The 22,964-nt window shown below is 43.2% G+C and overlaps 3 protein-coding genes across 15 annotated transcripts in view; 2 read left to right on the forward strand and 1 right to left on the reverse strand.

The window, feature by feature from the left end:
- The first annotated feature begins 1,611 nt into the window (after positions 1 to 1,611).
- On the forward strand, positions 1,612 to 4,189 carry Hsd17b10 (hydroxysteroid 17-beta dehydrogenase 10). The gene is made up of 6 exons (XM_046452628.2): positions 1,612 to 1,803; positions 2,126 to 2,290; positions 3,079 to 3,243; positions 3,370 to 3,498; positions 3,578 to 3,686; positions 3,889 to 4,189. The coding sequence occupies exons 1-6, from the start codon at positions 1,777 to 1,779 to the stop codon at positions 4,077 to 4,079; spliced, it is 786 nt and encodes a 261-aa protein (XP_046308584.1). The 5' UTR covers positions 1,612 to 1,776; the 3' UTR covers positions 4,080 to 4,189.
- A 146-nt stretch (positions 4,190 to 4,335) lies between these two features.
- Positions 4,336 to 21,281, reverse strand: Ribc1 (RIB43A domain with coiled-coils 1). Of its 9 annotated transcripts, XM_046452620.2 has the most exons (8): positions 20,852 to 21,110; positions 19,755 to 19,793; positions 9,462 to 9,578; positions 7,875 to 7,956; positions 7,349 to 7,693; positions 5,465 to 5,583; positions 4,672 to 5,066; positions 4,336 to 4,555 (listed from the first exon to the last, which is right to left on the reverse strand). In XM_046452620.2, the coding sequence occupies exons 3-8, from the start codon at positions 9,576 to 9,578 to the stop codon at positions 4,492 to 4,494; spliced, it is 1,122 nt and encodes a 373-aa protein (XP_046308576.1). In that variant the 5' UTR covers positions 19,755 to 19,793; positions 20,852 to 21,110; the 3' UTR covers positions 4,336 to 4,491. The 9 variants fall into 9 exon arrangements, with proteins under 9 accessions (XP_046308576.1, XP_046308575.1, XP_046308574.1 ...); XM_046452619.2 differs by lacking the exons at positions 19,755 to 19,793; positions 20,852 to 21,110 and adding an exon at positions 21,174 to 21,281; XM_046452618.2 differs by lacking the exon at positions 19,755 to 19,793 and having other exon boundaries at positions 20,852 to 21,109.
- The window catches only part of Smc1a (structural maintenance of chromosomes 1A), a 56,590-nt gene continuing 54,875 nt past the window's right edge, over positions 21,250 to 22,964 (forward strand). For all 5 annotated transcript variants that reach the window (XR_006853434.2, XM_046452614.2, XM_046452616.2 and 2 more), the window contains exon 1: positions 21,250 to 21,381. Coding sequence is in view for 4 of the 5 variants with exons in the window: in XM_046452614.2 (XP_046308570.1) it covers positions 21,273 to 21,381 (109 nt within the window). In the remaining variant the exon portion in view is untranslated. The remainder of the gene's footprint in view (positions 21,382 to 22,964) is intronic.

A 22,964-nucleotide genomic window follows, 5' to 3' on the forward strand; every position in this document is an offset into this window, starting at 1 on the left:
TAAAAAATAAGTAAAATAAAGATATTGCATCCATCTACAACTAATTTTTTTAAAAGGCAGGAGGAATTCAAAGATCAGGAGGAAAGCATTTCAAGCAGAGGAAACAGCTAATTCAAAGATGAACAAAAAGTAGGCCCCTGTTATTGAAGCATATTGGGTCAGCAAAGAGTGCTATCAATTGATGGGAGCCCTTAATGTAGACAGAAAGATTGTGAGTATGGTGGTATAACTTTGATGAATATGATGTAGTGAACATGAGTCTGGTAGTCATCAGCAACTAGGAGGCCCAGAGAGAACTCTTCCTGGGTGGCAAAGCAGATGGGAAGATACTTCAGATAGAGAAAACATAAAGGAATTCTGAAGATGAAAACGCAGGTTTCGGGGCTGGGACTGTAGCTCAGTGGTAGAGCACTTGCCTTGCATGTGTGAAGTACTGGGTTCAATCCTCAGCACCACATAAAAATAAATAAATAAATAAAGATATTGTACCAACTACAACTAAAAAAAAAAAAAAAAGAAAGAAAGAAAACGTAGGTTTAGATTTATTGCCCGAAGACCTTGAATTGGGGAAAGTATAGAAAGAAGACTGGGCTCAAGATTCTAATTGGGCATAGGCCTGTAATTCCAGTGACTTTGGAGGCTGAGGCAGAAGGATTGCAAAGCCATCCTCAGCAACTTAGTGAGGCCCTAAGTAACTTAGTGAAAACCTGACTCAAAATTTTAAAAAAGGGGTGGGATGGGGATATGGCTTAGTGGTAAAGTGCCTCTGGGTTCAATCTCCAGTACAAAAAAAAAAAAAAAAAACTGGGTCTTACATAATGGTTTCAGGTTAAGGTGAAATTGACAATGTTTGATCTGAGCTTTTGGACTTCTCTGTGTTTGTGCCTCTCAACAGCATCTGTATCAAAATGAATGTCTGCCTCCTAGCATTTCTGCCTCTTAGTGTCTCTCCACATTCATATCTCTGTGATATTGTCTGGCATCTCTATTTCTGCCTCAACATATTTTTCTCTTTGGTACCTCTTCATTTCAGAATCTCCATTCTTGGGTCTGTGTTCTGGAATCCAGTTCTTGGGCTAAGAATGTATCTCAGTGGTGGAGTGCATTGTTTGATCCCCAGCACCACAAAAAAATAAATTCTTTGTCCCTTCTGTTCTCTGCACTTCCTCCAACTGTACTGGGGATTGAACCCAGGGGCACTTAACCACTGAACCACATCCCGAGCCGTTTTTTATATTTTATTTAGACCCAGGGTCCTGCTTAGTTGCTTAGGACCTCGCTAAATTGCTGAGGCTGGCTTTAACTCACAATCTTCCTGCCTCAGCCTCTGGAGCTGCTGGAATTGCAGGCTTGCACCACTGCACCCATCTCTCCAACTGTACTTAATAATTATCTTTCTCCAGCTGGATTGTGCCCTCTTAGAAGGCATAAACCTTTTATTATTCGAGTATCCCCAGTGCCTGGGGATCTCAAATTTTTTTCCGAGAAGGGGACTCCCTTTCAATCTCCACCCTTCATCTCCCCCAGGGAGCTGGCCACCTGCCAAATGGCCAGCTAGAGAGCAGGACAAAAGGAATGAGCTGCTGCTTTGGGGTTCTATTTCCTGGGGAGATAAGTCTCCACAAACATCACACTAGGACTTTCTCGGAAGAAGCAGGGTACGCCCCTACGTCCTCCGCGGCGGTCGTTCCACCCTGCAGGCACCACCTCCACCTCAGCCAATCAGCGAGCGCCTGTGCTAAAGGGACGAGCCTCCAGTGGTGAAGCGGACGCAAGATGGCTGCGGCGTGTCGGACCCTGAAGGTAAACCACCCTTTGCCTCGCTTTGCAGGCTGAGACGGCATGGCCAGGAACTAGGAAAAAAGGGCCATGCTTATGTGGGCGGGGTATTGCGGTGGCGGTTGGGCTCAGTAAAGGGAAAGTCCGCTGCATATGTAATATGTGGGGTCACTGAACTATTTGGGGAATGAAACCCCTCGCCCCCCTGCCCTCCCTCAGATCTCATCAGTGAGGAGAGGAAGCACACCTGGGCCACCTCCCGCCCCCACCCACTTCCCCTCAGAAGCCTGTACAACCCGCGTGTGAAAGGATGGAGAGGGTAGTTGCTGACGGTGTCCCTTTTCAGGGCTTAGTCGCGGTAATAACTGGAGGAGCCTCGGGTCTTGGTCTGGCTACCGCGGAGCGACTGGTGACTCAAGGGGCTACTGCTGTGCTTCTGGACCTGCCCAACTCAGGTGGTGAGGCCCAGGCCAAGAAGTTAGGAAAGAGCTGCGTGTTCGCCCCAACAGATGTGAGTGGTTTCAACTTTCCCAGGGTGTCCTTGAGACCACTACCACCTACCTGGGAACACATGGGGGTCCCTCCCATAAAGTTGTTATCTATGGGATAACAACTTGTCCCTTTTGGCCTAAGCCTTCAAGCACTATAGCACTACCTACCGTAAAGACCCCAAAACTGCACCACAGCCTCAGAAATTGGACTTATCAGAATTGCTTGAAGGGAGGATTGCATAATTTGAAAATGCATATTGTATCTTAATGGTTTTACATTTACAAAGTTGAAAAACTATTTTCATGAAATCTTCTTAGTAGGTGGGGATACAAAAAAAAAGCTCATTTATGTTCCTATCAAAAGTTTTCAAAACAGGGTTGTATTAATTCTTTGCTCCATAGCAATCGAGAATCACCAGGGATATGTGAATTTATCAAAAGATTGTATAAGTTTGAAAGGTATTTTGCAACACTGCTTTATAGTACCTGACATATACACCTTCACCCCACTCTCCTCACGTTTTACTATAACACTTTCTCTTCATCTGTCTTTTTTAAAAATAATTTTTAGTTGTCAGTGGACCTTTATTTTTCTAATTTATTTATATGCAGTGCTGAGAATTGAACCCAGTGCCTCACACATACTAGGCAAGCACTCTACCACTGAGCCACAATCCCAGCCCCTCTTCATCTGTCTTTTGCTCACACAATTCTGTTCCCACCCAAGGACTGGGCCTCCTCCCCCAGGTTTAGTAGTGACATGATGTGCTGGCAAATGAATACCTTTTCTACGTTTCTCCCTTTGAAGGTGACCTCTGAGAAGGATGTGCAATTGGCCCTGACTCTAGCAAAGGAGAAGTTTGGCCGGGTGGATGTGGCTGTGAATTGTGCAGGTATTGCAGTGGCCATTAAGACATACAACTTAAAGAAGAACCAGGCCCATACCTTGGAGGACTTCCAGCGAGTTATCAATGTAAGACCTTGGAGGTTCTCCAGGAGTGGGAATGAACTCTCTGGGAGTGGTTATCCCCAAAGTTGTTAGTGATCAAATGGTTGCCTCTTCCTGAGGTCCTACACCATGTCTCTGCTCATTTTCCAGGTGAATCTTATGGGTACCTTCAATGTGATCCGTCTGGTTGCTGGTGAGATGAGCCAGAATGAACCAGACCAGGGAGGCCAACGTGGGGTTATTATCAACACTGCCAGTGTGGCTGCCTTTGAGGGCCAGGTGTGTGATCAGGGGCAAAGTTTGTGCCTCCTCTTGACTTGTTGGGCTCTCTCACCCTTGACCTCTACTCTTTTTCTAGGTGGGACAAGCTGCATATTCTGCGTCCAAAGGGGGCATAGTGGGCATGACATTGCCCATTGCTCGGGATCTGGCTCCAATAGGCATCCGGGTGATGACCATTGCTCCAGGTAGACATATTCTCTCTTCCTGCCATACCTGGGATTGGGTGGGATCCATGGGCACTTGTGAGGGGCAGGTATCCACTATCTAAGTAACAGTAGCCTTCCATCTCTAGGCCCTAGAGAGGCACAAGAAGTAGGCCTAAGGTGAAGAAGAACTGAGTAAATATGAAAACAAGGGTGGGTCTCTGACTCTGACTATCTTGTCTAGGCCTATTTGGCACCCCACTGCTGACCAGCCTTCCAGAGAAGGTACGCAACTTCCTGGCCAGCCAAGTGCCCTTCCCCAGCCGACTGGGCGACCCTGCTGAGTATGCTCATCTAGTACAGACCATAATAGAGAACCCATTCCTCAATGGAGAGGTCATCCGGCTGGATGGGGCCATCCGCATGCAGCCTTGAAGGGAGAAGTCTGGGAAAACAAAGGCTCCTGTGCCCCACCTCCTCCTGGGGTACTACTAACTTTGTCTACCAGTCATCCTCTGTGCCTAATAAACTATTTTCTTACTTTGTGGGCAGTGCTTTGTGCTGGGGGAACTGGCATGGGGAAGAAAGGTAAAGGCTTTGATAGGGTTGGATATATAGAGTCCCAAGCAAGGTAGGATAGGAAAGGCAGTACCTCACATTTTTGTGTGTCCTGTTACAACAATACATGGCCTTGAATTTAGCGAATAACTTTATTACTTAGGGTAGAAGGTGGGGATATTGTCTTAGCTCTCTCATTGGGGAATGGATTAGAGGTAAGAGGTGGGGGTATGTAGCATTTGCATCTGTAAGCTTGATAGGAGAGAAGAGAGAGATGACCATCTTGACCTCAGAAGCTGTGATACTGGGCTGTAGGTTGATTGGTGTAGATTATTGAATTCAGATAATTTTGCCTGTTAAAAAAAAAAAGTCCAGAGGCCTCACTTGATGTTTTCCCTCTCCCTGGTCCTCACCATCCTTCCCTACCCTCCCATGGTATTCATCCCCACTGCCACTCCCTAGAACTCACTGGGCTTTTTGCTCCTTAGCCAACTGCTGGTTGAAAGAACCCAGCCCCCTCCGAAATTCTGCACACAATTCTCTCTCCTGCTCTTCTAGCTCCTGCACTGCCTGGGCCAGGTGCATGGTTTGGCTTTCCCATTCAGTATCCAATGCTTGCTCAGCCTGGTGCTGTGCCTCCTTCTCATGGCACTGTGCTTCCTGGACTTTCCTGATGGCGGCTCGCTGCTGTGGAGTCATGCCCTTCCAGCAATGGGGCAGAACCCGGTGGGGAGCCATGGAATTCTGGGCAACTTGGGGGTTCTCAGTTAGAAAGTCACTGGTGACCTGGTTCTGAATCTTCATGAGGTTGGCCTCCTGTTGGCGCTGATGCTCAAGGCGCTGCCGCTCAGCCAGCTCAGCTGCCTGGTGGGCAAATATAAGTATTTGGGTGCCTAACCTCAGAGAACTCTCAGTTCCAAGGGTGGGAGAAACGTGGCCCTATTTCTCCATCTCAGGGAGAGAAAGAAAAGACACTACATGATTTTAATTATCCTAAGGATAGGCGGTGGAATGGACAGGGAACTTCTCTGCACTCAGGATTAGAGGGCAATAATCTGTTCTTAAATCATTTTGTGTTTGGAGATAGGGAGAGGTGACTTGTATTCTAAGAAGCACCTTAGATGGAAGGGGTGTCCTCAGGCTGATGACAATTCTGGAACTGATTTGAGAAAGGATATGAGGGGAAGGGTGTGGCTAAGGTTCCCCAGGATTTTGTTCAGGGGGTTGGGAGGACCAGGTGCACTGGAGGGGTCAAGCCATACCTGGGCTTTGTTGGCATTGGCCATGGCAAACATCATGGCCACGCGACAGGACTCCTCTACCCTGGCCAGGTGGGCAGCCCGCATGTCCATGGCTAAGTGCAGCTGGTCATTGAGCATATCTACATGGAGAAATACAACTTCCTCCATTCCTGGTTCATTCATTCAGCCATTTAGTCAACAAATTTTATGTAGGTATATGTATACTTGGGAGGGAATTAGTGTCCAAGTTGTAGAGATGTGGAAGGGGTTACTCTTTGGGGCTAGGGATAGCCAAAGTGCAGCAACCTGGGTCAAAGTGCAGCTCTGCCACCTCTGAAATGTGTAGTCTTGGGTAAACCATTTCACCTCCAAGCCTCACTATAAGATCCATGTATTAGATTCTAAGCATACCACAGAATTAGATCCTGCCCCCCCATCTAGTGGGGGACACAGATCAAACAGATTATCAGACCACAATCTGGAAAGGACAATAGCAGAGATGTATACAAGGCATAACAAAGGCTTGGAGGCTAAAAGTGGTAGAGGACATGCTTAGCACACACAAAGTGTGAAGGCTCTGGGTGGTAGGTAGCAGGAAGGCTTCCAGGAGGAGGTGTTCTTGTACACAGGCAAAAAGAGCAAATGGTGCTCTAGGCTGAGGGCACAGCACAAGCAAAGGGCACAGCACTGGCATTCTTTTCCACTCTAGCCACATGATGATCTTGTTTCTAGGAACTGTCAGAAACTGATGATTTGAAAGGTGAGCAATATAAATACATAAGACATAGTCCTTGCTCTTGAAGGGCTTCCTCTGATGAAAGAGAAGGATGTGGCCACAGAGAATATAATAATAGTAGCTACTCCATGTGATTTGGATTATTATCCCCATTTAATTAATTTATTTATCTTGTAGTACTAGGGATTGAACCCAGGGGCATTTTGCCACTGAGCTACATTCCCAGCCCTTTTTATATTTTATTTTGAGATAGCGTGTCACTAAGTTGTGCCTAGGCTGGACTCAAACTTGTGATCCTCCTGCCTCAGCCTACTTAGAAATTGGGATTACAGGCAGGCACCACCAGGCCTCATTTATCCCCATTTTAAAGATGAAGAAACTTGTTGGAGGTTTTGCTCAGTGGTAGAACTAAGCACATATACATGAAACCCTGGGTTTAACCCTCAGCACTAAAAAATAATAATTTAACAATTAATTAAACTGGGTTTGGTAGTGCATGCTCATAAATCCCAGTAACTTGGGAGGCAGAGACAGGAGGATAGTGAGTTAAAGGCCTGCCTCAGCAATTTAGCAAGGCCTTAAGCCATTTAGCAAGATCCTGTCTTAAAAAATAAAAAGGACTGGGGATGTAGCTCAGTGGTAAAGCACCTCTGGGTTCAATCCCCAGTACCAAAATAAATAAATTTAAAACTTAATTAGGGCTAGGGTTGTGGCTCAGTAGTAGAGTGCTCGCCTTGCACGTGTGAGGCCCTGGGTTTAATCCTCAGCACCACATAAAAATAAATAAATAAATAAATAAATAAATAAAGATATTGTGTTCAACTACAACTAAAAAATAAATACAAAAAATTAATTAAAATTGAAGCACAGAAAGGAACATTCATTTCCCAAACTAGCTAGGTAGAGCAGAGCTGTTAGGTATGTGTTTATACTATGCTGTCCCCAGGTAATGGAATGCCAAGCTAATCATGAACAATAGCTACACTGTCAATTACTGAAGGAAGTCAGGGAAGTTGGGGCTTACACAGCCTAAACTTTTAGCATCAGTTATATGGGTATTGGGTAATGACCTCCCCACAGAGTTCTAGCCTCCTGGGTGTAGTACCTAGCTCAGGAGAGCTGCCTGCTAGACCTTGAGACTCTTGAGTCCAGAGGGCCTGGCTGCTTACCTGCACATTTCTCATCAACCCTGGCTTGCTGTTGCTCCTGCAGCTGCCTCTCCAGGCTGTACCTGAACTGCTCCTGCTGCATTCTCAGGTATGTGGTCCTGTCCAGGTCCTCCCCAAAGAAGCACTGCATGCTGGCCTGGCCATAGAAGGGATCACTGTCATTGAAATAGACTGGAAACTCCCTCTGGAGTCGGTCTGGATCCCAAGGGTCAGATTCACGCCTTTTCTTGAGCTGCTGCTTCTGCTTCCGAAAATCCTGGATTTTCTTGGCCAGTCGATGTGCCCGTTCTGCCTCTTCCTTCTCTAGCATCTGGGCTACCAGATCATACTGCACCTGCTTAGTATCTGGGGGTGATAGGCAGGGACATGGGAAGGCACCACAGGAGGTCCAGTTAGCATGCCTCTGCTCCCAAAGGCCATCTGGTTTGTTTCACCACCCTAGGACCTCAGGCCCTCCACACAGGAAGAACTGCCCTACCTGAGCCTACTCAGGCTCTTGGTTTGACCTGTGGCCTTGGACATTTACCATAAGCTGCATCCTTGCTCTGCTCAGTTGCCTCCCGAAGCTTTTTCTCCTCTTCCTGGTTGTTGAGGGCTTCAACATCCACCTGGATCCCAAAGAAAGGGACTAAATCAGGGCAGAGGCCCAGTAGGGTCCTTGAGTGCTCTAACAAACTGCTTAGAACCCACTTAAAAATCCTCCTGTAGCTTCTCAGGACTTACTGTATAAAGTTCCACCCATAAGCATGGCTCTTAAGTGCTTCCATGGTCTAGCCTTTGCCTCCTTCTCCAGCCTCATCTCTTTGCACCCTTTTCCCCTGTCTCCCCTCTCACTAGCCTTGGGAACTGTGCTTCCAGTTCCCTGCACATCTTAGGCAGTTTTGAATCTATAGCCTTTGCTCTGCTTCCTTTACTTAGAACACTTTCCTCCCCTCTACCCAAACTCCAATTCACACTTCAAGACCAGCTCAATCTTTGTTTCTCTGATCCTTCGGGAAGGTTCTGCTCCCATAATCTAGGACCCATTGTCTACATTACATTGAAGTTTGTTCAGTTATCTCCTCTACTAGACTGTGAGCTCTTTCATGAGAGAGACTGGGCTTTAGTTATCTTTGTATCATCACTGCCCGATAGTGCTTTTTTTTTTTTTTTTTTTTTTTTTAAGAGAGAGAAGAGAAGAGGAGAGAGAGAGAGAGAGAGAGAGAGAGAGAGAGAGAATTTTTTAATATTTATTTTTTAGTTTTCGGCGGACACAACATCTTTGTTTGTATGTGATGCTGAGGATCGAACCCGGGCCGCACGCATGCCAGGCGAGCGCGCTACCGCTTGAGCCACATCTCCAGCCCCCCTGATAGTGCTTTCAACAGAGCAGTCCCTGCGAGGAAATGCTTGTCACCTGGATCTCCATCTAACAACTCAAACGTAGCCAACTACTTACTTGTGCCAGGCACCATGCTCTAATTATCAGAGCTGCCACCTCAGTGCTTCCTTTATTTAACTGAAGAGGAGACTGGAGCTCAGAGAAAATAAGGTGACTTATCCAAAGCCACACCTCTAACAAACAGCAGACCTGGCCTCAAACAGTTAAGGTGTCTTTTCCAGAACACCATGCTGCATTTCCTCTTTCTATCCACCTAGCAATCCTTTTTTATTTCTTAAACCATCAATATTTTCTCTTTATTTTGGTTATAATTCATTGGAAACATTTAAAGTAGTACAAAAGGGAATACAGATCAGTAGAGACTAAGTATCCCTTCAGTCTCTCGCCCTCATTCTGGTTAGCAGTATATTACTTACTTTGCCAAAACGGCTTATGCATACATAATACCAAATATGCTTTAGCTCTTTTTTGGATTCACATGGCCTGCCTCTCAAGAATCAGACCACATGGCCCAGAGCTGACCAGAAAAGAGCCAACTGTCACCCCCTGTACCACCCATCCTTCCCAATCCCCTTTTGGGCCTATGGGAGTGGGTACCACCCCTTCCTCCTTCCTTTCTAGCCCTAGGGCCTGCTTGAGTCAGGAAAAGGACTATAATGGGCACTGCTGTGTTCCTTTCCAGTCATGTGAGGTAGCCCCAGTTCTGTGAAATGACTCCCACTGCCTACTCACCACCATGACTCGGTTCCGCACATTGAAGAATCGGCTTTGTCGTTCTTTTTCTCGATTTCTTCTAGCTTCAATGGCTGCCACCTCCTTGGGATCTGCTGGCAGGCCTAGCTTATACATCTGGAGTGAAGGGGAAGTGGAATGGCCCATCAGTGCTGACCACAGTCCTTGATTACATCCCACCTCCTTTCCTTTATCCCTATAGTATCTCACCAGTTATTGATTCCTACTGATTTTACTTTCTGACATATTTCATATCTGTGTCTTCGTCTCTGCTGTCACTGCCCTAATTCAGGCCTCACAGTCTCATATCAGGTGATATTCCCAGGAGTCTCCTCACTGGCCTCCCTTGTTCCATGTTATCCTCTCTGCCCTGGCCACCAGAGTGATCTTTCTGAGAGCAAATATGACCATGGTACTCTTCAGCTTAAAACCTTTGAAAATAGCTTTAAAGCTAATGGCTCCCCTGTGCTCACAAAATAAGGTCTGACCCCCTTTGCCAGATTTATAAGGGTCTTCATGATCTGAACCCTGCTCACCTTTCTAAGCCTCAAAGGCATTGACACATCTCACCCTTTCTCATACTCTACTCAGTTTTCCTCATTTCAGTAAGTGGTACTACCATTCACCAAGTTGCTCAGGCCCAAAACTCAGGGGACATCCTTTAACTCCTCCTTTCCCTCACTCCCTCTTCTTTCAAAATAGCCCTAGTCAAAGCCACGATTGTCACCTTCCTAATGACTGCAGAGGTCTCCAGATTGGTCTTCCAGTTTCCTCCATTGGTTCCTATAGCCCACTCATCACACAGCAACCAGACGTTTTCTTTACTGAAATAAATTTCCCCTTTTGTTTTTATTTTATTACTTATTTTCTAGTGAGATGAAAGTTTCAAGGTCTTAAATTCATCTGTGTCCCTTCACATTTGGGGAAACCCACTTTTGATATGTGAGCCAAAGCCATAGTTAAAAAAAAAAAAAACACAAAAACTCTTGCAAACATAAATCTGATGATGTTTCTCACCTGCTTAAAATCCTCCATAGGCTTCCCACTGCACTGAGAATCAGATCCAAATTCCTTACCATGGGCTTTCAAGATCCAATCCCTCCACACTTCTACAGTTGGTCTCATAACCCATGCTCCAGGCACACTGGCTTCCCATCAAGTATTTCAACATAACTGTTCCCACCTCTGGGCCTTTGAATGTGGTGTTCCTTTGTGTGGAGTATCTTTCCTCAACTCCTATTGAGGTCTTTTTAAAACAATCCTACATGAGGTCTTTTTTAAACAATCATTTTGTAACTGTGAAGTAGTTGATATATACAGGAAAATATATATAATCCTGATGTAAGATTGAAAGTATGACAAAATAAAGAAACCAACCCCTACCTTAAGAAATAGAGCACTATCAATACCATTGAAGTGTTCTATGTTTCTTCTTTCTTTTTCTTATTCCAACAGTACCCTATATAATATCAAAAATCTATTATCATTTCCTCCTAATATTTATTAATATACATTGTATGTGTATGAATCTCTGAAAAACATTTTTACAAGTTTTATTGGTTTTGACCTTTATAAAATATCAGGCTGTATATATTCTGAATCTTGCTTTTTCTACTTGGCATTTATCCTATCATTTAACTGTTGAGAGCCACAGCCGAATCAGCAGCAACAAATTGTATATGATCCTGGTGTATATGCACAAATTGCTGTAGATGCAATTAAGGCATGGAAGACTTTACAAGGACATGGAGGTTTACAAGGTCAATTATCTAAGGTAATACAAGGAGCTAATGAACCTTATGCTGAATTTGTAGATAGGCTTATTCAAACAGCTACCAGAGTTTTTGGGAATACAGAACAAGCAATGCCATTACTAAAACACCTGGCTTATGAGCAAGCGAATCGTTGGTGCAGAGATATCATTAGACCATGGAAACATGAAGATTTAAACACATATATTAAATTATGTAGAGACATTAATGAACAAGAGCAAGTCGTGGCAGCTGCAGTAAAACAGGCTTTAGATGCCAGAGACATTAATGAACAAGGGCAAATTGTGGCAGCTGCAGTAAAACAGGCTTTAGATGCCAGGCCAAGAACATGCTACAATTGTGAACAAACAGGACATTTTAAAAGGAAATTGCCCCATTGGAGGAGGGTTTAACAAAACTAGGTATCAAAGGAGTAGAATACCAGGTATTTGCCCACGATGCCGTAGAGGGAGACATTGGGCTAATGAATGCCGTTCTCAAACCACCATAGAGGGTACTCCATTATCAAAAAACGAACAAGGACCAGGTGTTTATCCACGATATCGTGGAGAAAGGCATCGGGCTCCATTGACAAAAAATGGACAGGGGGGCCCAAGGCTCCGGGGCCCAAAACCACAAATATACGGAGCACTGGAGGAACCCAGCAACCCCATCAGGGTAGTGCCCAGGACACATTGTCCATCAGATCCCTCATCAGACAAACCAGAGGGAGCGCAGGGTTGGACATCTGCGCCTCCGCCAGAGCAGTACTAACTCCAGAGATGGGAGTTCAAATCATTCCCACAGGGGTGAAAGGACCTCTTCCCAAAGGAACAGTAGGCTTATTATTGGGACGCAGCTCTTCTACTCTAAAAGGACTTATGATAAGTCCTGGGGTAATTGATCCCGATTATGAAGGTGAAATAAAAATTATAGCCAGTTCTCCAAAGGGTATATCAGTAATTTCACCAGGAGATAGAATAGCACAGTTACTAATAATACCCAGCCTACATGATAAATTTTCCAGTCATACTGTAGAAAGAGGTTCCAAGGGATTAGGCTCCACAGGTGTAGATTGGGCTATGCTTTCTTTAAATTTAGATTCTCGCCCCATGCTAAAACTAAATATTCAAGGACATGAATTTAATGGGCTACTGGATACAGGTGCAGACCTTAGCATCATCTCTCGTCAAGAATGGCCAAAACATTGGCCATTACAACAAGCCACTCAAACGCTTCGAGGCCTAGGAGTGGCGATTAATCCCCATAGAAGTGCAATGGTATTAGATTGGAAGGATCCTGAAGGATGTGAAGGAACTATACAGCCATATGTATTGGATCATCTTCCCGTAAATTTATGGGAACGAGATGTCCTAGATCAATTAGGTTTGACATTAACAAATAACATCAACCAAAATGCACCCACTATTATGACTAGACAAGGTTTTAGGAAAGGAAAAAGATTAGAAAAACAAGAACAAGGTATAGCAGCACCAATACAAATAGATCAAGGAACAGAAAGACATGGGTTGGATTTTCAGAAAGGGCCACTGAGACAATAAAAATTACTTGGAAATCAGAAAGACCAGTATGGGTTCCTCAGTGGCCCCTGACTAAAGAAAAGATACAAGCAGCCCATGACCGGGTCAAACAACAATTAGCGGAAGGACATATACAACCTTCTGTATCTCCCCATAATACTCCCATTTTTGTCATCAAAAAGAAATCTGGTAAATGGAGATTAGTGCAAGATTTAAGAGCCATTAATAATGAGATGGTTATTATGGGACCTGCTCAATCAGGGATTCCTCAGTTGTCTGCTTTGCCAAAAACCTGGTATGTTTTAGTTATAGATATTAAAGATTGTTTTTTTTTCAATTCCAATTCATCCTGAGGATAGTCCACGTTTTGCATTTACTATCCCTGCACTGAATCATGAAGGTCCTGATCAGAGATATGAATGGAAAGTACTCCCTCAAGGGATGGCTAACAGCCCAACTATGTGTCAAATTTATGTTAACAAAGTAATCCAGCCACTTAGAAATCAAAATCCTGAACTACAAATATTTCACTATATGGATGATGTATTATTAGCACACAAAGATAAAAACACATTGCTAGAATGTTATGCCACACTTACAAACTTATTAAAAAATTATAATCTAGAGATAGCAATAGATAAAGTACAATTAAATTTTCCAATTAATTATTTAGGAGTTCTATTATCCTCAACCATGGTCCGTCCACCAAAAATTCAAATACGAGTAGATCAACTCAAATCACTTAATGACTTTCAAAAGTTATTAGGAGACATAAATTGGATAAGGCCTTATTTAGGTATACCAACAGGAGAGTTGGGACCTTTATTTGATATCCTAAAAGGTCCATCAGATCCAAATTCACCCCGAATGTTAACGCCTGAAGCAAGAAAGGCATTAAAAATCATTGAAACATATATGGAAAATATGCATTTGGATAGAATTGATATAAGTTTGCCTTTATTATTTATTGTACTACCAACAAAAAATATTCCTACAGGAGTATTTTGGCAAGAAGGTCCATTATTATGGATACATTTATCTTATTCTCCTAACACTATTCTTACTAGGTATCCTGAGGCTGTAGGACAATTAATACTCAAAGGAATGAAAGCAGCAAAGGGAGTGTTTGGAATTTCTCCCAATAAAATTATTACTCCATATACTATGAATCAAATTGATGAGTTAGCTAATGAGTTAAATACTTGGGCAATAATCATGTGCAAATCTAATGTTTCATTTGATAACCACTTACCATCTAATCCTTTATTGTCTTTTTGGTCATTGCATCCTGTAATTTTTCCAAAAATGACAAGAAAAACACCTATCATGAATGCTCCAAATATATTCACTGATGGGTCAAATAATGGTACAGCAGCAGTAGTTACCCCTGATCAAACTTTTACATTTTTAGTACCCAAACAATCAGCTCAAAAGGTAGAGCTTAATGCAGTTTTACAAGCTTTTGTGATGTTTAAAGATTCTGTATTTAATTTATTTTCTGATAGTCAGTATGTAGTTAATGCTATAGTATCTCTTGAAGATGCTGGTAGGATTTCCCCTTCTTCTACTGTTTTCTCTTTGCTTTCCACTATACAAAGTCTAATCTGGGACAGAAAAGATCCATTCTTTATAGGACATATCAGGGCACATACAGGATTGCCTGGAGCCCTTAGTTTGGGCAATGATTTAGCAGATAAAACTACACATGACATACATATTTTTTCTACACTAGAAGAAGCTATAAATTTTCATAAAAAGTTCCATGTCAATGCTAATACTTTACAAAAGCGTTTTAAAATAACTAAGGAACAAGCTAGACAAATAATAAAACAATGTCAAAATTGTGTGACCTTTTTACCACAAGTTAATCTTGGAGTCAATCCTAGAGGATTGATACCTAACCATATTTGGCAGATGGACGTCACACACTTGCCAGAATTTGGAAAATTAAAATATTTGCATGTTACAGTTGATATTTCTTCTGGATTTTTGATGGGCTCCCTTCATGCCGGAGAAAAAACTAAAGATGTTATAGCTCATTGCTTACAAAATTTTGCCACTGTGGGTGTTCCAAAACAGTTAAAAACAGATAATGCCCCTGGTTATACTTCTACCTCTTTTAAACAATTTTGCTCAACATTTGGCATTACTCATATAACAGGAATCCCATACAATCCACAGGGACAAGGCATAGTTGAAAGAGCTCATCAAACTATTAAAATGTACTTATTAAAGCAAAAAGAAGGAATTGGGAAGGGGTATATATTCCCCAAAGATAAACTTAAAATAACCCTTTTTACTCTAAACTTTTTAAATTTGGATTCATCAGGACTTAGTGCTGCGGAAAGGCATATGTGTCCAAAAAATGTGCATAAGCCCAAGGTACTTTGGAAGGATATTCTAACAGGACAATGGAAAGGTCCTGACCCAGTAATTGTCTGGAGTCAGGGGTCTGTTTGTGTGTTTCCACAGGGAGAACAGCAGCCGATTTGGATTCCAGAGAGATTAACCAAGGTCCTGACCCAGTGATTGTCTGGAGTCGGGGGTCTGTTTATGTGTTTCCACAGGGAGAACAGCAGCCGATTTGGATTCCAGAAAGATTAACTAAAGCGATTTCTACAGACCAAAAAGAAGATGATTTGGCTCAAATCCATAACAACTGATATCCAAAACTCCAGTTTGGCTATTCTTACATCTGCAACAGAACCAGGATGCTTTTTTCAATATCTATTTTATTATTGCCCTTTGCCATATCATGAAGTTCTATTTTGTTTTTTGAGCTCATACAGACCTAGGTTAATGTTTTGCTGATCAGTTCTATTTTTTGACTATAGAGTTTTTAAACATTGCAATGGAGATTTCACCTGTAAAAAGTTATAAGGCCTTTACTATAATGTTATGTGTTGTATGTATTATATTATGTGTGCACACTTGTGTTTTGTGTTATATGTTTGAATGTACGTATGTCCATATATCATATATGATGAGCGCTCATGATAAAATGGATCCAAATATTTTTTTTCACGTGATTTATATGGTTTAATTTAAATTGGGTAAACAACTCTTGAGGATTGTTTTAATATGTAAACAAAAAAGAAGGTTAACAGATCTGTTTGTTTACTTTCACCTTTCCTTTTCATTATATTTAATAATTCTCTTAAAGATAATGTAAATTGTTAAGAAAATTGTTTTCTTTTAGTGCCTTCTGTAATGTTACATAATTTTTTCTTTAGCCATTATTGCCAGAATTCCTATCTTCATCCCAGTGCCGGTGAAGACAATGTAAATTGTTAATTGGTTCCATTGTGATATATTTAACAACTCCTCCTTAAAAAGCCATGGGCTACATTTTTGTATTGTATCAACGTATGCCCTGATTGTTCTTGATTTTACTGAGATGCCTCCTTCCTCTAACAATTTACTTAACACTCTTTCAGTTTGTTTTTTTACTAATTTCTGATCCCGTATTTCTACTATAATACAACCCAACAAGATGACGCCAAACAAAACTGAAACTGAGTGAAACAAAATTGGAACAACACAAAATCATTATAATAGCCTCCTGAAATGTCCATCCGTCCTTTCTCCCTATCTGTTCCTCAGATGTGAGCGGTTTTTCTTCCATCTTACACATCTCCAGGGACAGGCAACTTAAAACAAAAGTGAAACAAAATAACAAAAGAAGAATCTTAAAATGGCTACCCATCCTCTCGCCCTGCCCTCAGGGGCGAGCAGTTCACTTACCCTCAGTCGTTCCCCATATGGGCCACCAAATGCCACAGTCAGGCTGGGCACAATCAGGAGCCACTTGTCAAAAGAAACTAACTTTATTTTTAGAACCACACACGCCAAACAAAACAGCCTCTCAGGAAAAACCCTCAGAGCCTCAACTGCCACCACCGGCTTTCCACAAGCCTCTCTCTCCCTCACAAGCTTCTCTCCACCTCCCACAATCCTCCTGCTCTTGAGGCCGATTGGCTGGGTCACGTGGGCGGAGCCAAAAAAGTCCCCCAATGAGCAGCTCCGTGGTCTGAAAGGGCAGGGAAACAGCCCAATGAGCATCACCGCAGAGGAGCCAATCAGCTAGATGTTGCTGGGGCCGAGGAGCCAATCAGCTAGATGTTGCTGGGGCCGCTGTGAGCCAATCATCAGCCGGCAGCTGGAAGTTTGCTGGCAGCTGGAGGTTTGCTGGGGCTCCTTCGGCTGTGGCTCTCAACATTTAACAAATATTCATAGAGCGTCTACTAGTGGCCAGATGCTCTTAAGCATTTGGGAGACATGGAGGAATAAAACTGACAAAAATCTCTCATTGTGGAGGTTACTTTCTAGACAGACAATAAAAATTAAAACATAAAATGTACATTGAGTAATTTGTAAGATGATGATAAGCAATATGGAAATAGAGCAGGATATGGGGAATTGGAGGTGCCAAGGAAATGAGAGAGTGTTGCAATTTTTAAATATGGAAGTCAGGAGAAGCATAGTTGAAAAAGTAACATGAGCAAATACTTGAAGGAGGTGAGGGAATTGCCCATGCAGGTAATTCTTCAGCCTGGGTCCTGTAATGATGAAGTCTTGGAATGATGACACAGAGCAGAGATGCAGCCAGTCCACAATGAATAAGAAACTTAAGTGAGATATAAGCTTTTGTTTTTATTCTATTTGTATTTATTTATTTTTGTGGTACTGGGGATTGAACCCAGAGGCACCTCTACCATTGAACTACATCCCCAGTCCTCTTTAGTTTATTCTGAGACAGGGTCTTGCTAAGTTGCCCAGGCTAGCCTTGAACTTGTGATCCTCCTGCCTCAGCCTCCCAAGTTGCTGGATGTGTGCCACTGCACCCAGCTAAGCTTTTGCTTTTATAAGCTGCTGATATTTGGGGGTTATCTGTAACCTCAGTATAATGTAGCCTATCCTGAATGATACAAAGAAATATGGGTTTTTTTGTTTGCTTCTTTGCCGTGCTAGGGATCAAACCCAGTCTTGAGCATGCTAGGGCAAATGTTCTAGCACTGAACTGCATTCCCAGCCCTTAACACAAAGAAATGAAAAGCTATGAGACTATATGAAATCTCTAGGGAGTAAGTGTAGATGGATAAGAATGCCCCAGAGGAGACAAGGACAGGAGTGGCCAGTGAGATGGGAGATAAACTAGGAGATGTGGTCTTCCTAAAGCCAAGTAAAGAAAATGCTTTTGGAGGAGAGTGATCAATTGATGATGGATTAAGTAAAATGAGGACTGAGATTTGACTGATGTAGTAACATGAAGGTTGCTGATGACCTTGACAAGAGCATCTTTGGTGGAGTATAGGGATGAAAGCCCAATTGAAGTGGGTTCAAGAAATTAGGACCCTGCAAGACAAACAACTCAGTTAAGGATTTTTTTTTAATTGCAAGAGAAAAAGAGGAACTTAGAGATGAGAGATTTCATATGTGCAGGTGGGAAAGTTTCTCGTGCGTACGTGTGTGTGTGTGTGTGTGTGTGCGTGTATATGAGAGAGAGAGAGAGAGAAACAGGAAAGAAAGTGCTAGGTTGTAGAATGTATGCATATTTAACTTCATAGGATAATACTAAGTTAATTCCCAAGGAGATTATACCACTTTACACTATGACAATAATGTACAAAAACTCCAGTCAGTGTACATCCTAACCAACACTTGGTATTGCAGACTTAATGTTTTTTAGTTTGTGGGTATAAAACTATAATTACTGACTTTAATTGAAATTTTATTTATTGCTAATGTGGGTTTCATATCTTTTCACGTGTTTAACCATCTTTGCTTCTCTGTGAAGTGCCAATTCATATCTTTTGTTCACTTAATTTTTGCACTTTTAGAATTTATTTTTAAATGATACATAAAAATATAAAGATTATACATATTTTGGGGGTATCATGTGATGTTTTAATATAAATATACATTATCTCATGTTCAAATCAGAGTAAACATAGCTATCTTCTTAAACGTTTATCATTTCTTATGGTGAAAATATTCAAAACCCTTTCTTCTATCTTTTTGAAATATACAGTACTTTATTGTCATTTATAGGCACCATATTTTTGTTTACTTTTTTTCCACAGTCATTGTTTTTAAAAAATCAGGCCAGTGTGGTGGCACAAGCCTATAATCCCAGCAGCTTGGGAGGTGGAGGCAAAGGATCATGAGTTCAAAGCCAGCCTCAGCAATTTAGCAAAGTGTTAAGCAATTCAGTGAGACCCTGTCTCTAATAAACTACAAAATAGGGCTGCTACCTCCCCGCCCAAAACAAAATCAGGTTTGTCAGCTGGGTGTGGTGGCACACGCCTATAATCCTACTGACTCAGGAGGCTGAGGCAGGAGGATCACAAGTTCTAGGCCAGCCATGGCAGTTGAGTGAGAACCTGTCTCAAAATAAATAAAAAAGGGCTAGGGATGTAGATTCAGTGGTAGAGTGCCCTTGAATTCAATCCCCAGCACTGCAGAAATAAATAAACAACAAGCAAATAAATAAATAAATGTGGTAAATATCTCCAAATTTGTGATTTTTTTATTTGCTTATTATTTTAAAGTAATTTTTTGGGGGGGTACCAGGGATTGAACTCAGGGGCACTCGGCCACTGAGCCACATCCCCAGCCCTATTTTGTATTTTTTAATTTTAATTTAGAGACAGGGTCACACTGAGTTGCTTTGAGCCTCGACTTTGCTGAGGCTGGCTTTGAACTCATGATCCTCCTGTCTCAGCCTCCCAAGCCACTGGGAATACAGCTGTGTGCCACCAATAACAAAATGAACACTTCCATGGAACTCAGAAAATGTTATCAATATTTTAGAGGCTTTCTCTGTGTACTTACCCATCTTTTCACTTCTTTATGGTGAATATTAGTGAATGTAAATGTAGTCACGTTTACCCTTTTTTTATCCTTTGAACTTAGTGGTTATTATTTTTTAAAATTCCTTCCTATCCAGAGATCATAAAGGTATTTTCCTACATGTTCTTCTAAAATTTCTAAAGTTTTACCTTTCTCACTTGTTTTAACCCAGGGTTTGATCCCCAGCACTGAAAAAAAGAAAAAAGAAGAAAGGAACAATAATTCTCTCCTTCTCTGTGAATAATATGAAATAGCTGTCCTTGTTCATCTTATCCCCTCTGTCTGTGACTTTTTCTTCCAAGTGAACTTCATTTATGGGTCTCCTACTTGATTGTAGGATTCTCACTTTTCTGGACTTGTCCTGAGGAAGAGTCTTGTCTTTAGGACTCTTCCGAGCCTTCAGACATAATTTTAAAAATAGTTACAGGAGTGGCTACAGCAACCACCAGATCCTTTCCACATCTGAGAATGGCACCAACCCCAGCCTACCAGTTCCATCTGCCACCATAATGTAAGGTCACTGACCAGGAAGATTCAGTAGGCATTTTAAGCTTCTTGTATTGCTAAGGCCATGACCTTAGTAATGAATAGGTATAAGGTGACAGATTATAGAGGGATGAAAAGTTGGTGAGGAGGGATTGAAAAGGTGGGGAAGCTGAGTGGAGAGTGTCAGAGGTGCAGAGGAGGAAAAGGAAGGAAGGTAACAAGGGAGTGGGAAGGCAGAAGTCAGAGAACCAAGAGGAAAGAGGAAGAGGGAAAGAAAGGGAAGGTGGCAGAGGGGTATGCAGCAGTGGAAATGGCATGGGGGAGAGGCATGAAGGGAAGAAGGATGCAGGTGCAGAGCACTGCCTTAGGGACCCTGGCCTCTGGTATTTCTCAGTAAAGAATCGCAATTTTGAAGCTCCTAGTTGGATTTGGGTCCAAGTCTGCTCTTGGGTTACAGCGGCAGTTTCTGAGCTCGCTTGGAGAAACAGGAAAGAAGGACATGGGTAAATCTGAGGCCACAGCCTTCCCCAGTTTGTATCCCTGTCTCCTGGTGAACCCCGTCCCCCTTAACTCAACATCTATTTTGCAATCTCACCTCACCATCAGCGAAATCTGAGCACACCTAAACAATGAATCCTCTCACTGGCTCCTTCCTTCCCGTTCAGCCCTCTGCTCCACGGAGTCCTTCCAATTCCTGACCCTGTCGTTGTCTAAGCCTTCAGGCTTTCTAGACTAAATGAAGCCACAGCAGAATTCCCACCTTTCACTTGCCCTTGGGGGGCATAAACTTGCTGTGACTTCTGACTTGTCTCGGCAAGCGTAGGTTCAGGTCCTGCCTGCCTTCTCGGATCCCAAAAGCTGCTCTGAGTCCTCCTGGCACCAACTTCTCTACAACTTAGTCCTCTGCGGCAGCGGTTTGTGGTTGCCACGCAACAAGAAAGAGGGGCGGGCCCAAATCCTAGCTCGAGCCTGGGCAACGGATCAACAAACCTCCACGTCAGACCGAAGTTCCCGCCCCTAGTTCCCACTCGCGCAGGAAGCCGGATATCCCGTTGGCCTGGGCTTACTCTCGCGAGGTTTACCTTCCGCCCGGCCTGCACTGCGGCGTTTCCCGCGCGGGTAACCTCGGTTCCCGGGCTTACGGCGCGGCCTCTCCTACCGCCGCTGGAGCCGCCGCCGACATGGGTTTCCTGAAACTGATTGAGATCGAGAACTTTAAATCGTACAAGGGTCGACAGATTATCGGACCATTTCAGAGGTTCACCGCCATCATTGGACCCAATGGCTCTGGTGAGATAAACCCGGCTGCCGCCCTGCGCACGTCCCGGCCTGGACCCCCCTATCCGACGCCAAAGTAGTACGACCCAGCCTCTGTAACCTGAACCGTTGTGAAGCCTAAAAGGTTCCTTGCCTCTCCTGACGGGGGGAGTTCGACTCTCCCCGCTCAGGTGTTCTCACTCGAGCCTCTTCCCCAGGTGTCAGTTGCGCGAGTTTTGTGCGGCCCCCGTTCTGGTCCTAGTGGTTCAGGCCGAACTGTGTGTTTCCGCGCCCACTGCCCCCTCCCGCCAAAAGAGGCGCGTCCGGAGGCAGCTGCCAGCTGTCGGCTTCCTGCTGCGCGGCTCCCTGCTGGTCTGTCTGGTTCTAGCTTCCCAGCCCTGTTTGACCCCTCCGTGAAATGTGGGACAGCATTTCGCTCTGTCGTGTCCTGCGGTCCCATACAGTACACTTATGCTTCAACCTAGCGCCCCCTCCCGCTTCGCATTGGTACGCTCCAATTCCTTCCTTTTTACTCATCTCCAGAGGCGGCACTTTTGAATTTTGAACCCTGAGCCTGAGTCTTCAGAGGGCTTGGAGTCCCGAACCCGACCTCAGAAATTGTTGTGTAGAACATTCCTACCGGAAACCACCAAAAGCCTGGTCTTATTTGCTTATCAAATTTGTTGAATGTTTTAATGTTTATAAGTTCAAATTATGGAAATAGTGGAGAATAGAATAAACCAAGTCCATGCTTTCAGAGAACTTATATTCTAGAGGGGAAAGAAGATAAAGAATCAAGAAATAAGATAACTTTAGACTGGATAAATGTTGTGCAGGAAATGGGACAGGTTAATGTGTTGGAATGCCTTGGGTGGTGTCTTTAGAGTGGTCTGGTAAGACTTCTGTTTGGTATCTTAACTCCTCACTTTTAAATGATAACCCCTTGGATTCCTCTCACCTACCCCCAGAAGTGATCCGTTTGGAATCCTGCTGTGTTCTTATACCCCAGAAATGTAGCGAATAATTTTCTAGCCTTTCTGTGAAATAGTTTTGCCTGGATTTGACTCTGCTTAGAGCAAAGTTTCTCAACATTGGCACTTCATTAAGATAATTCTGTGCTGTGGGAATAGTCCTGTTCATTGTAGGATGTTTGACAGCATCCATGGCTTCTCTCCACTAGATGACAGCATCCCCCACTCCTCAGATATGACCGTCAAAAATGTCCTAGAGTTGGTTGGTCATGGTGGCAGATGCCCCTAATCCCAGCTACTTGGAAGGCTGAGGCAAGAGGATCACAACTTTGAGGCCAGCCTTGACAATTTTTTTTTTTTTTTTTTTTTTACTGGGGAAAGAAGATAAAGAAGAAGGAAATAAGATAACTTTTGACTGTCATAAATGTTGTGCAGGAAATGGGACAGGTAGATGTGATAGAATGACTTGGATGGAGGAGGATCACAAGTTTGAGACCAACCTCAGCAATTAATGAGGCTCTAAGCAACTTATGGAGAACCTGTCTCAAAATAAAAAGGGCTGGGGTTGTAGCTCAGTGATAAAGCACTCCTGACTGCAATCCCCAGCACCAGAAAAAAAAAATTACTTGAGACATTTTATCAGTA

The sequence above is a fragment of the Marmota monax genome, unplaced genomic scaffold (genome assembly GCF_021218885.2).
Source record: "Marmota monax isolate L192 unplaced genomic scaffold, Marmota_monax_Labrador192_F-V1.1 WCK01_AAM20220418_F8-fsc00223, whole genome shotgun sequence".
NCBI classification, from domain to species: Eukaryota; Metazoa; Chordata; class Mammalia; order Rodentia; family Sciuridae; genus Marmota; species Marmota monax.

Bases quoted from the DNA above. Each gene is read 5' to 3' on its own strand.
- Hsd17b10 (XM_046452628.2), top strand. From the start codon at position 1,777: ATGGCTGCGGCGTGTCGGACCCTGAAG. The intron at 2,291-3,078 runs GTGAGTGGTTTC...CTCCCTTTGAAG, and splicing joins GCGTGTTCGCCCCAACAGAT to GTGACCTCTGAGAAGGATGT. The intron at 3,244-3,369 runs GTAAGACCTTGG...CTCATTTTCCAG, and splicing joins ACTTCCAGCGAGTTATCAAT to GTGAATCTTATGGGTACCTT.
- Ribc1 (XM_046452622.2), bottom strand. From the start codon at position 16,815: ATGCTCATTGGGCTGTTTCCCTGCCCTTTCAGACCACGGAGCTGCTCA. The intron at 7,957-9,461 runs GTGAGTAGGCAG...TTTGGGATCCAG, and splicing joins TGCGGAACCGAGTCATGGTG to GTGGATGTTGAAGCCCTCAA. The intron at 4,556-4,671 runs GTGAGTTCTAGG...TTTTTTTAACAG, and splicing joins GCTAAGGAGCAAAAAGCCCA to GCAAAATTATCTGAATTCAA.